This window comes from Orycteropus afer, unplaced genomic scaffold (assembly GCF_000298275.1).
Source record: "Orycteropus afer afer isolate SDZICR_OR568_19922 unplaced genomic scaffold, OryAfe1.0 scaffold00010, whole genome shotgun sequence".
Classification (NCBI taxonomy): Eukaryota; Metazoa; Chordata; class Mammalia; order Tubulidentata; family Orycteropodidae; genus Orycteropus; species Orycteropus afer.
The window spans coordinates 13493066-13506027 of NW_006921597.1; the positions used below are offsets into that span (position 1 = coordinate 13493066).

The 12962-nt window shown below is 37.7% G+C and overlaps 1 protein-coding gene across 1 annotated transcript in view; it reads right to left on the reverse strand.

Annotated features, from left to right (window-relative positions):
- The window catches only part of MAGI3 (membrane associated guanylate kinase, WW and PDZ domain containing 3), a 417822-nt gene that overhangs the window by 116484 nt on the left and 288376 nt on the right, over nucleotides 1-12962 (reverse strand). The window contains exons 4-6 of the mRNA XM_007949070.1: nucleotides 9826-10035; nucleotides 3837-4011; nucleotides 1103-1182 (exon numbers count right to left, since the gene is read on the reverse strand). Coding sequence (XP_007947261.1) covers nucleotides 1103-1182; nucleotides 3837-4011; nucleotides 9826-10035 — 465 coding nt within the window. The remainder of the gene's footprint in view (nucleotides 1-1102; nucleotides 1183-3836; nucleotides 4012-9825; nucleotides 10036-12962) is intronic.

Genomic DNA, 12962 nt, shown 5'->3' on the forward strand with positions numbered 1-12962 from the left:
GAACCGCCAGCCGTCTAGTTAGCAGGCAAGTGTCTTAGCCACTATGCTACCAGAGGGATGGACCTGGTTAACTATCAGGAGGAAGTGGGAGGGGAGCTGTTGCATTGTGGTAAACTGTAGTCAATGTCATGAGACAAAGTGTATGTGAACTGCTGTATGGAAAGTGAATTTGCTCTGTAAACTTTCTCCCAAATCACAATTAAAATAAAAAAAGAATGTCTATCTTAAAACTCATTCTAAGCCAGTTTTTCTTACCAAAATGATTGATGAGTGACTAAAAACAAATGCAAGTTTTCATTAATCTGTGCCTACGTTGAAGAAAGTGTAGCAAAAAATTTTCTATACTTATTTGTAAGACTATAATATTAAACAGAACCTGATGGTCCTTAGAGAATAATTCTTTTCCACAAAGCAGCAATTTTTTTTATGTGTGCGTATATTAGAGACATTCATTAATTTTCTACTGATGCACTAAATCGCCAAAAATTAGTTACAGATACTGCATCTCTATCCTAGAGTATAATAAATATATATTTTGAAGGTTCAACAGGCATGAGGCTACCCCTTGATTAAAAATGTGCCTCATGTATTAAAACATTTGGAATTTTTAAAGTTTTTCTTTAGAACATGTATCAAAGAATGGCTAAATTTATTTTTATTAAGATGGGTTTTTAAAAATAATAATTAAAAAAAGAATTTAATTAGATAATATGCAGAGCTCTGGTAGCATAATGGCTAAAGCACTTGACTGCTAACCAGAAGGCTGGCGGTTCAAACCCACCGGCCACTCCTCGGAAGGAAGGTTGGGCAATCCTACTTCCATAGTGATACTGCCTCGGAAACCCAAGGGCTATGAGTCACGGTCAACTCGATGGCACCTAACAACAACAACAACAATATGCAGAAGGAGAGAAATGAAATCTCTCTTATAAATTAGATGCAAAGGCTTAGTTCCCATAGTTAGTTGATTATGATATCCACTGACTGTTTATGTGCATATGCACATTATGGTTTGTTTGGATTTAGAAACTCACTGTCTAAGCAAGAACAGCAAGAAGGGATTAAGAGAATACGTATAGTACAGAAAGTTCTGAATTTCTACCTCCATCTTCACAGTCTTCAGGGGCTTTGGCTTTCTTACAAAGGCGGGGATCCAACCAGGTGGTTGTCTTGGTATTGTGGCTGTAGAATAAAGATCTCAATTAGAAACAGTAAAAAGTATTTCAAAGGCAAAGATTAAAAGTGACTAAAAAGGTATGTGACATCTGAACATTTATCTCCTACAGGCTCCCTTTGTATACCTCAGATTCAATCATCTTATTGTTCTCAGTTCTGCCATAGAGTAAAGGTAATGCTCAAAGAGGCACTAATTTTAGAATGAAGACTCAAAAGAAGGGATAAAATGCCAAGTACAGAATAACAGACACTTATTTAAGTAAGCAGTCAAAAATGTTTCAAGGGGTGGGCACATAGCCACATACAATGCATTATCTCACTGAAAAACCTGCATTAAAACCCTCATTTGTTTGTTTACTGGATTCCTTCATGTGTCCCTCAAAAACGAAAGGAAAAGAAAACCACCATATTTATTCAGTGCCAAAGATGTGTAAAGGAAGTCCCTGTTGTCGTTATTATGTGCTGTTGAGTCAAACCTGAGTCATAGCGACCCCTCCTTGGGTTTCTGAGGCAGTATCACTACAGAAGTAGACTGCCCAACCTTCCTTCCAAGGAGTGGCTGGTGGGCTCGAACCGCCAGCCATTTGGTTAGCAATCAAGTGCCTTAGGCACTACACCACCAGAGCTCCTAAGGAAGTCCCTGGGTGGTGCAAAAGGTTAAGCATTTAACTATTAACTGAAAAAATTGGTGGTTTGAACCCACACAGAGGCACCTGGGAAAAATGTCCTGGCAATCTGCTTCTGAAAGGTCACAGCCTTGAAAACCCTATGGAGCAGTTAGTTCTACACTGAAACACATGGGGTTACCAGGAATCGGAGTCGACTGCGTGGCAACTTTTTTTTTTTTTTAATCATATGCACTGCCTATGCTGGGGCTTGGAGATTAAGAGATGAACAAACAGACAGTGCCTCTGCCCTTACAAAGAATTATTTTAAAGAAGCTTCTTCCAAAAAAAAAAAAAAAAAAGTTTTGAAGTGGCTGCTTCTGCAACACGTAACTGAAAATAATGGGAAGAATTAAGCTTGACTCTACAAAATGAAGTTTTTGTCAGCATGCATCATACATTTGATAGAAAAGAAAAAAGTAAAACAAAGAGAATTAAACACCCTCTGTTTTATGTAAGTAAGCCAAAAATGCTTCTTAAGAACAATTTCTGTTGAATTTAATTATTATAGGTCAGCTAGCTTCAGGCAGGTCATCAAGCAATAGATACTAATCCTAAAACAAAATAATCACGTTCATGAGAAGACAGGCCGTGTTAGGTTAAATATCTAAAGTATGAGGATACTGAAGAAAGAAAAGATCATGGAAAAGCAAAAACAAAACAAACATAAAAGTAAAGTTATTACCAAAGTAGTATATAAATAACTATTTGAACAAATTAGCTTTCCTTGTTGCCTTTAATGTGAGATAATCTCACTAATCTCTACCTTAACCACTCTAAGGTAATGAAGCTAATGACTTCAGGGAATTAATCATATCATCTATAACTTTTCTAACCCCTGAAGTACTTATAGAGGTATGCAGCCATTTCTCATACTTTACCGTAAATATGACAATGGTTGGTAGAATATAGTGTAAGTACTTTTTTCAAGTTGAAAGATGGAAAACCACTCTGGGAGAAATTGAAATATTTCCAGAAAGTCTGTTATGCATACTGTCAGATAATCTTCCCAAACTAAACTAGTTAAGTGAGTTTTAGCAAAATAAAAGAGATTAGGACTCCAGAGATGGCTAGGGGCAAGCAGACTGTTAGAAAATAAAAATCATGGAAATACCTTGATAAATCAAACTCAAAATTCCTACTTGAGAAAAGCTTAACACTGGTTTCACTGAGTCAAAATTATACTCCTAAATTAGCAGATGTGGCCAATCTCCTAGGATTTTACCCAATATTCCCAAGATAAATAAATGTCCATAGGGACTATACCTAAAACTTAATAGCCAAAGCCTACAAAGACCTATGTTAATATTATCGCTGCATAAGAACATAGAAAATTTTCATACTGAGATTTCCAGTGAATTATTTACATATTATTCTTCTCTGGTGTAAACAACATAAAATTTTAGGTTAGTCTAATACATGTGGCCTTCAATATCTCTATAAATAATATGTTAATAGTGCTTTCCACAAAAATAGTTTTATCTTTTTGTGACTTTATATTGTACAAATCACTCTGAGGATCAGTGATATGTTCCTCCCATATTATTTAACTATATTGACTGAATACATAAAACCCAAACTCTTGGACTGAAAGTATTTAGCTCCAATAATAAATATCCTACCCCCTAAATGATGGTAGTTCTTGAAATGCTCCTTAGGCTGGACAATCTAACAAAAAGGGGGAAAAAAATCCCAAAGTAATAACCCTTTATTCTTTACATTTTTCATTATTAGTGATGATAACAACCTGTGCTTTCACAAAACCAGAGGTCAAATACACTATTCCTCTATGTAAGACAAATAACAGTGAAATGGCACCCAGAGAAATAACCAGATTAAGAATTAACTATAACTTGTATGAAAAATATCTGTAAAGAAAGAAAAAAGAATGGAAGCCTTATGAAATACACATACATCCAAAACAAAGTAAAAACAACTTTAAGACATGTCTCCTGGTGACAGGGCATGCTGGAAGAGATACAAACGTTTGCTTACTCAATAAAATAGATCATCCCCGCATCTGTGTAGGCCATTTCCCAGTTTTTGGGCAGTGGTTCCAGATTCTCATCTCTCATCATGTAATTTCTAAAGTCCATGGAGCTATTTGTTTGGTTGTAACTTGGGACGGTCTTCATCCAGTCAGATGATTCAGAATGCCTTTCTCTGCTTTCTGCTATTATTCAAAACAGAACAGCATGAAAAGTCAGAAAAGTTACATTCCTCTTCAAACAGCCCTCTTGCCTTCACTTCAAACAAAACGCCAAATATTTATTGTAAATGTCATTGTCTATTATAAATACATTCATCTATATTCCTTGAAATGAAAAATAAACATACTGAATTTTATTCATTTGCTGGATGGTATCAACACTGTGCAGCAGCTCAGATACCAGTGTGGGGAGGAAGGAAAAAGCACTAGGAGCAATTCAGTATCTAATCCCGCCACCAACAGCAGCAGCTGCAGCAGCATTTAAACAGTCCTTTTTAGGTGCTAAAGAGCTCTGGTTTCATAGTTTTTAAAGCATTTGGCTGTTAACCAAAAGATTGGAGGTTCAATCCCACCAGCCACTCTATGGAAGAAAGATGTAGCAGTCTGCTTCTGTAAAGATTTATAGCCTTGGAAATCCTATGGGGCAATTCTGCTCTGTCCTAAAGGATCACTATGAGTCAGAATTAATCTGATGGCAGTGGGTCTGTTTTTTGTTTTTTTCAGGTGCCAGGTTCAATTTTAAGAGGTTTACTGATATTAAACTCATATAATCCTCATAAAAACACTGTGAAGATATATTACATTTATTATCCCTATTTTACAGATGAGAAAGATAAGGCACAGGGAGGTTAACTTAGCCAAGATTGCATAGCTAGTCAACAGCAAAGCCAAAATTCAAATCTAAATGATCAATGCCCTTATCTCCTATACCAAGCTATCTAGTGCACATTTGACACAGGCCTTAGATGCTACATAATATCATATTAACAACTCCAAACTGCAGGCAATACTTCAGAATCAGAGAACCTTGGAAGAGGCCTTGGGTATCATTAAACATAATTTCCTATAGTACTTCAATTCCAACCATCCTTTGTCTACCTTACTAGCTTTCACTGTTCTTCATCTTCCCATCCCATGCCTTGACCTCTTTGTCCTGCTTTCCCTAATCAACCATTATAATTATTATCCTGCAAAGACCCTTCATTATTGTGGTAGTTAAGTTTTTGTGTCGACTTGACTAGGTCTGGTTGAGTGACTGGGCAGCTGGATGTAGTATTCCCCATGATGAGACTGGTAATCAACTCCATGATGGAATCTACTGTGAGCAGCTGAGTAGCTGCCTTTGGGTATGTGGTCTGCTTCCCGTATATAAGCAGGAGCTTTGGGAATGGTCTCTAGCCTATGGCACGCCTGGACCCTGCATGTAGCCATGTCTTTGTTGAACAGCCTGTCATGCTCTGCCGACCTCGGAACTTAAAATGGACTTAAGTTAATGGCCTGCCATGTGGTTTGGTAACATCAGGACTGTGCCTTTTTACCTGTCAACCTTGGGGCTTCTCAGCCTCAGGAGCCAGCAGCTGTCTGAGTGAAGAAATGCCTCTTGCTCCAGTGGGCTGGGAGCAGGAGGCAGAGCTGGACCCCAAGGTTGAGGGGCTTTCACCCAGCCCCTAGAGCCTGGCACTTTGAACTGGGACTTAAAGCCTCCAAATTCTAAGAATAAACTGTTTGTTAAGGCCATCCCATTTGTGGTATATTTCTTGTCAGAGTAGCACTAGGTAACCAGAACAATTATCTTGTCCTAACTTCACTTCATCATGCTTGCCTTGTTGGTAAACCATAACTCTGCTTAAACCTTCCTCTCCACTTACTCCATGCCAGCACCCATGCAAATGAACACAAACAATGCTGACTGGTCTCACTTTAAATTCAAGTTCACTAAAAAGATGTGGCAATCAGTTTCCATAAAGATTACAGACGAGGAAACCCTGTGGGGCAGTATTCCTCTGCCCTATAGGGTCACCATGAGTTAGGATCAACTTGATAGCATACAACAGCAGCAACAATCTCAAGTGAGCATTTGATGATATGTGGTGATCACAATACATTTCCTCAGTTGATTCACTCACACTTTCCTAGGTAACTATTCATATCTTCCTTCTCCTCATAGCCTCTATTACTACTTCCTTATCCTTATTCTTCTTGTTTGATGATCTTGCTGCCTATTTCTGAGAAAACAAGCAAGCAGAAGGAAACTTCAATAAACTCTCACCATTGCATCCACATAGCAATTGTGCCCATTTACTCCACCTTCTGATACTATGGAAGAACAGCTGGTACTCTTAGCCAAGGCTACCTCCAACTATAAACCATACCCCAATCCACTCTTGCCTATAGTGATTCTCTCACTCTCTTTCCTGCATCATCAAGCTTCCCTACATAGCAGATCATTTCTATCTACACAAGTGTTATTTCTCCATTCACTAAAAAGAAAATAATTCTCCTTCCCCTCTAGCAAGTAGCCCATTCCTCTCATCTTTACACCAAACCTCCTTGAAAGAGTTTATACTTGCTACCTCCACTTCTGGAAGGAGTACTGGTGGTGCAGTGGTTAAGCACAAGACTGCTAACCTAAATGTCAGTGGTTTGAACCCACCAGTCGCTCCACGGTAGAAAGATGACACAATTTTTGCTTCCCTAAACTCCATTCTTGGAAACTCTGGGACAGTTCTACTCTGTTCTAGGTAAGGTCACTAGGAGTCAGAATTATGATAGCAATGGGTTTGGGCTTGGTTTTGGACCTCTACTTTCACCCTTCCAATTTTCTCTGGAGCCCTTTTTGACAAAGGCTTTTTGAACATCTCATCAATAAAATTATTCTTATCAAGGTCATCAATGACCTCCACATTGCTAAATCCAGTAATAATTTTCAGTCCCTGTTCTGGTTACCTACTGCCACTCTGACAGGAATATAACACAAATGGGATGGCTTGAACAAACAGGAGTAGATTCTCTTAAAGTTCAGGAGGCTAGAAGTCCGAGTTCAAAGTGTCAGGCTCTAGGGGCTGTGTGAAAGTCCCTCAACCTTGGGCTTCAGCTCTGCCCCTTGCTCCCAAGCCCACTGAAGTAGAGGCATCTCTTCACTCAGCAAGCTACTGGCTCCTGAGGCTAACAAGCCAAAGGTCGACAAATAAAATGGCACAGGCCCGATGTTACCAAACCATACGGCAGGCCATTAATTCAAGTCCACTGAAAGTCCCAAGGCTGGCAGAGTATGGCAGGCCGCTGACCTGGCTACATGCAGGGTTCAAGCATGCCATAAGCTAGAGACCATTCCCAAAGCTGTTTCTTATATATGGGAAGCAGGCCACATACCCAAAGCAGCTTCTTAGCTGCTCCAATAGATTACACCATGGAGTTAATTACCAATCTCACCATGGGGAATAATTCAGCTGCTCAGCCAGTCAACCAGGTCCAGCCAAGTTGACACACAAGCGTAACCACCACGGTCTCCATCATATTTGAGCTGTCAGCAGCATCTGACATAGTTGATCACTCTTTTCCTTAACAAGCTTTCTTTTAGTGGCTTCCAGGTTACTGCAGTCTAATGAGTTACTCCTATTTTGCTAGCTCTTCTCAGTCTCCACAATTTCTAAATGGGAGAGTACCTTCTCAGAGTTTTGTCCTTAGACCTCTTTTCTTCTCTTTCTATACTAACTCTCTTGGAGATCTCATTCAGTATATTGCTATACAAACTATTTGCTGATGGTGTTCAAATATACAGATCAGAACTCACACTTTTAGCACTAACTTCAAACATCACATTTCCTATTGGATATTTAATGGGTATCTCAAACTTAAACATCCACACTGAGCTCCTAATACTCTTCCCTTCCCAACCCCCAACTCAAACCTGTTCCTCCTGCAGTTCAGCAGATGTAACTCCATTCTTGCAGATACTCAGCTCAAAACTTTTGTCGTAATCTTTGATTTCGCTCTCTCATACCTCATATTTAATTTGTCAGCAAATGATAGTGGCTCAGGTCACTTCTTACCATCTCTTATGATTTCACCTTGTCTAAACCACCATTTCTCACTTACATTACAGCAATAGTCTCCTAACTGGCAACACTGTTTATTATACTCATGCCCTCCCACTGTCTATTTTGAATACAATAGCCAGAATGAGTCTTTTCAAACATATTACTCTTCTACTCAAAATCCTGTAATTGTGTCCTATCTCAGAATAAAAAACAAAATCCTTCCAATGACTTATAAGATCCTTTAGAATATGTACACCACATCACCATCTGACTGGCGCCACTGTTTGCCACTCCACTCCCTTCCAACATAACTCCAACCACGCTAGCTCTACTGCTGTTGTCTCATTCCAGACATGCTTCCCTCTCAGAGTACTTATATGCACAGTTCCTTTTAGCTAGAAGGTTCTTCTCCCAGATACTTTGGGCTTACTCCCTCAGTTTTTCCAGAATTCCCTTCTCAGTGAGGTCTTCCATGCCACTGTATCTAAAATTGTAAACCACCCCTGCCTTGGCTACCACCACTTCTTATCCTCCTCCTCTAGTTTATTTTTCTCTTCAGCATCATCTAACCTACAAATAAATAATACATGTGTTATTTATTTAGATTGGATAGTTTCTGTCTCTTCCATTAGAAAGTAAGCTCCATGACAGAGGTCTTTATCTTTGTTCCCTGATGTATTTTCAGCACCTAGAACAATGCCTGTCTAGCACTAGTAGCTTAGCAAGTGCTCAGTAAATATTTGCTAAATAACTGAATTAAACACACTTTTTCTATAATTTCAAATACAATCATTATTAGATCATCATTGTTAATAGGAGGCAATAGTCTAAATAAATCAAAGAATGTATTATTTTTATCTGGAATGTTCTTGTAGTTTCATTTATGTACAGTCATATTTAATGTTCCAAGACTTCACAAACAGAACTCCTAATTCATTCACCTGTTCAACAAGTACCTGTATTATTACTGTGATAGAGATCCAGTGACAAATGACAGAAAAGAGCTAGAAAACTATACTTCTTCCTTAAAATCTACTTACTCAGACTTTTCAGTCTGATAAAGGAAAAGAACAGGATGTTTGGGAAAATAACATGGTAATAGGGTCTGCAAATTTGGGAATACAACCAAATTCACTCATTTATAGAACAACCCATTAAACATTACTTAGTTACTACTATGACCCCGGTATAGTTTCTGATGCTAGAGATACAACAATGAACAAAACAAGCAAAAATTCCAACACTTAGGAAGTTTATATTCTAGTGTTTTCAGTGGAATTATTACAATAAATATCACTGTAATTAGTTTTGCTGTGATTCTATGGTTTCCTATTTATATTCTCAATTATAAGCATAAGAACCTTCTAAGCAACCAATACATTATTTAGGGGCACTCAAAAGCAGAAATCTTCCACCATTGAAATTCTGTTGGTTTAGCATTTAATGAAAAATATAAGCACTTAACTTTTAAATTGGAAGCCTGCTTTGAGTGGATTCAGAATTTAAACTCAAAATACTGCTAACAAATACCTCAGTTAATTTTTATTGCGATATTGCTAAACTCTCTGTACTTTGTTTTGGTTGATGACTATATTATCTGAAAGTATATAAATTTTCCTCATATCCTGCAAAATAGGGATTGGTCCAAGAAGACTCCCATTACCCAGGAACAAAAATGAATCTTTTATACATCTTTCAGACAGTGGGGTAAAGGCATATTATATTATAATTAATGATAGCTTGTAATTTATCAAAATTCTTACTTTTAACAATTCACTTCAGCTTACAGGATGGTCTACAGAGGTATACTTTACTCTACACACATCTTTTCACAAATTTAGAATCCTATCACTGTGCTCTACACTCTTGGAGAAAAAATTTACTATTTCCAATTCAATGACATGGGAAAGTCATCCTAGAAGATTGGTTAGAAGCTGTCCATTTATTTACAAACCTGAATTTCCACTGCCATTAACAGCTTCCTTGTCTTCGTCTTCTTCCTCTTCAGGAAGAGAGCTGTCCATTCTTTCCATCTTGCTGACAGACGTAGTTCGTTTCCTTTGGGATTCTGTGTCAAACTCATTATCAAAGAGGACCTGATCAACCGGATCTGGCTGGAAAGGGCTGGGCTCTGCTGGAGGCTTGGGAGTTCCATAGAAGTTTCCTGAAGTGGACAAAATAGCAGCAGGTGAAAGTACTCACACTGAATTGAGAGTCAGAACATCATGATGTAGCAAATACATTTGCCCTGCCATCTTACATTGGCCTTTTTGAATACTCATCATTGGCCAAAAGGGGACATTATCTTCTTAAAGATGGGAGGAAGGTGTGAAAGGTAGAAAGAGGAGAAAGAACTAATTTTTCAAATGCCTATAAGACCACAGGCACCAGATATTATACATCATTATTTAATATCTTAATACCACTCATATTAAGGCCAGGAAGTTGACTTCATGTATGTAGATTATTTATTCTGACATGGCTTGCTTTACACAGGTTCTGAATCAGGACCTAATTTGTTTCCTTTATGTAAATGTAAATGCATCAACATTTTCATATAAGACTAACTGCCATAAAAGGTGGGAGTAAAGGAAGAGAAAATTAACTTAAATAATTTTGTTCCATAACTATTTTAGCAAAATGAGGAAATATGTGGGCAGGATAAAGCCAATAATGAACTAATTTGTGCTAAAATGAAGGCTGTTTATGTAAAAGCAAGTTTAAAAAGTTTCTGTGAGCATTCAAGTTATATTATTTTATCTGACAATTTATTGAACAAATAGAGACATTATCAGTATAATTCAATATTGGTTTTCTCTCAGGAAAGAAATACTTTAATATGTTAACTTTTGATGATCAGTAATTTTTGCAGCAAAAAATAAATATTCTAGAATAGAATGAAAATAACTGAATACCTTCTTATTTTATCATGTTAATTTCCATGAAGCACCCAAATACAAGGGTAAAGTGCTCAACAAGTCTAGCTACATTAACAGTTGCTGGATCCTGCTAGTTTGAACCTTATAGCAGTCATTACTCTAATGTTAAGGAGCTCTAGTGGCATAGTGCCTAAGGCATTCAACTACTAACCAGAAGGTTGGCAGTTCAAACCCACCAGCCACCCCTTGAAAGGAAGGTTGGGCAATCTACTTCCGTAGTGATACTGCCTTGGAAACCCAAAGAGAGGTCGCTATGAGTCAGAACTGACTTCATGGCAGTGAGTTTGGTTTGGTACTCTAATGTTATAGAAAAGTTCAATATAGTTAAGGAGTGAAATGGTCATGATTTCTTTTTTCTTTTTTTTACATCATACCTTCAAATCAAATTCTTTTGTTCCTCATTTACATCAGATAGACACATTCCTTGGAGCGATCAATTGATCAATCGTGGGAGAACAGAAGGGCAGTGTTTGCTTGGGCAAGGGGGGTGGGTGGCACAGGAGTACATGGGAGGGAAGGACACAGAGAAGTAACCACGTGGAGGAAATGGGAAGAAAGCTGTTATACTGTGGGGAAATGCAGTCAATGTCATGAAACAAAATGTGTATGAAATGCTATATGGAAAATGAGTTTGCTCTGTAAACTTTCATCCAAATCACAATAAAATTTTTTTAAAAAAATTCTTTTGTTCCTAAAGAGGTAATTAAGATGCTCATTTACATAAGGAAAATAAGGGATTGTTTTCCCACATGAAAAAAAGCCTAGTTTACCATAACATAAGAAATAACATAGTTTACACTTTAAATCATGTGTGCTCTGGGATGGTAAGCATTAAGATGAATTATTTTTTGCAAATTTGACTTTGAAAGGTAATTATCATTAAAATATTAAAGAAAAAACAATGGAATCAAATTAAAATCTTTTCAACTACATCCCAACTCTCCTCCCTTGCTGACAAATCCATGTTTGAAATGGAGTTACTCCTGTCATGCAGATGAAAACTAAGGATCATACTAAAACAGTCTAAGAGAATCTCTGCAACTTTCTGGCCCATAAGTAATCAAGGAACTACTGAAAGACAGTTCATACTTCTCTGGGATGGAGGGCACAGAACCACTGCAAATAGGGGTTTCGTTGTTGTGTGCTGTCGAGTTGATTCAGACTCACTGCGACCCTACAGACAGAGGAGGACTGTCCCACTGGGTTTCCAAGGCACATCTTTACAGCTGTGCATGACTTTTCTCCCATGGAGCTGCTGGTAGGTTCAAACACTGAACTTACAGTTAGCAGCTGAGAGTTTAACTATCGTGCCACCACCTCCTTAGAGGTTTGGTTAGGGAATAGGCTACTCTAGGATCTCAATTTTTCCTGTATTATGTATGTCCAATAATTACATTATCTGAGAAACTTAATTGTACCAGGACAGGAATGAAGTCTACCTTCCCTAACAGTTTACCTTTTTCTATTTCTAAACTTTCTAAAAGTTTACCTTTTCTATTAGTCCATATTTACTGTGGACTAACAGTACATATGGGAGCTCTGGTAGCATAGTGCCTAAGGCACTTGACTGCTAACCAGAAGGCTGGCGGTTCAAACCCACCAGCCACTCCTCAGAAGGAAGGTTGGGCAATCCTACTTTCGTAGTGATACTGCCTTGGAAACCCAAGGAGGGGTCACTATGAGTCGGGGCCGACTCAATGGCAATTAACAACAACAACAACAATAGTACATATTACCTAATTTTAGGAAGGTTGATACTTTTCCTAGGTTGACAATGAGACAACTGCAGGGTATTATCATTGCTATACATAATCACTGATAAGATTTTAGGATTTCATTTTACAGTAGCACTATCTTAAACATTTTAAACATATAAAATTATACAGAATAATATTTAAAATATTCATCCTTCAGATATTAGCTTTTGCAGTATTTCTTTTAGATCTTGTCCCTGTTGTGTGTTTTTTTTTTTTTTTAAGGGACATACATATGGTCACATAATACAATTAAAGCCCTACCTCCCTGTTCCCATCCTTCTCATTCTCTCCCTGAGGTAACCACTATCCTGAAGTTGGTATGTGTCATTTTCCCATGTATTGTGAACATCTAAGACATACGTATAAACATTCATAATATACATATATATATATAT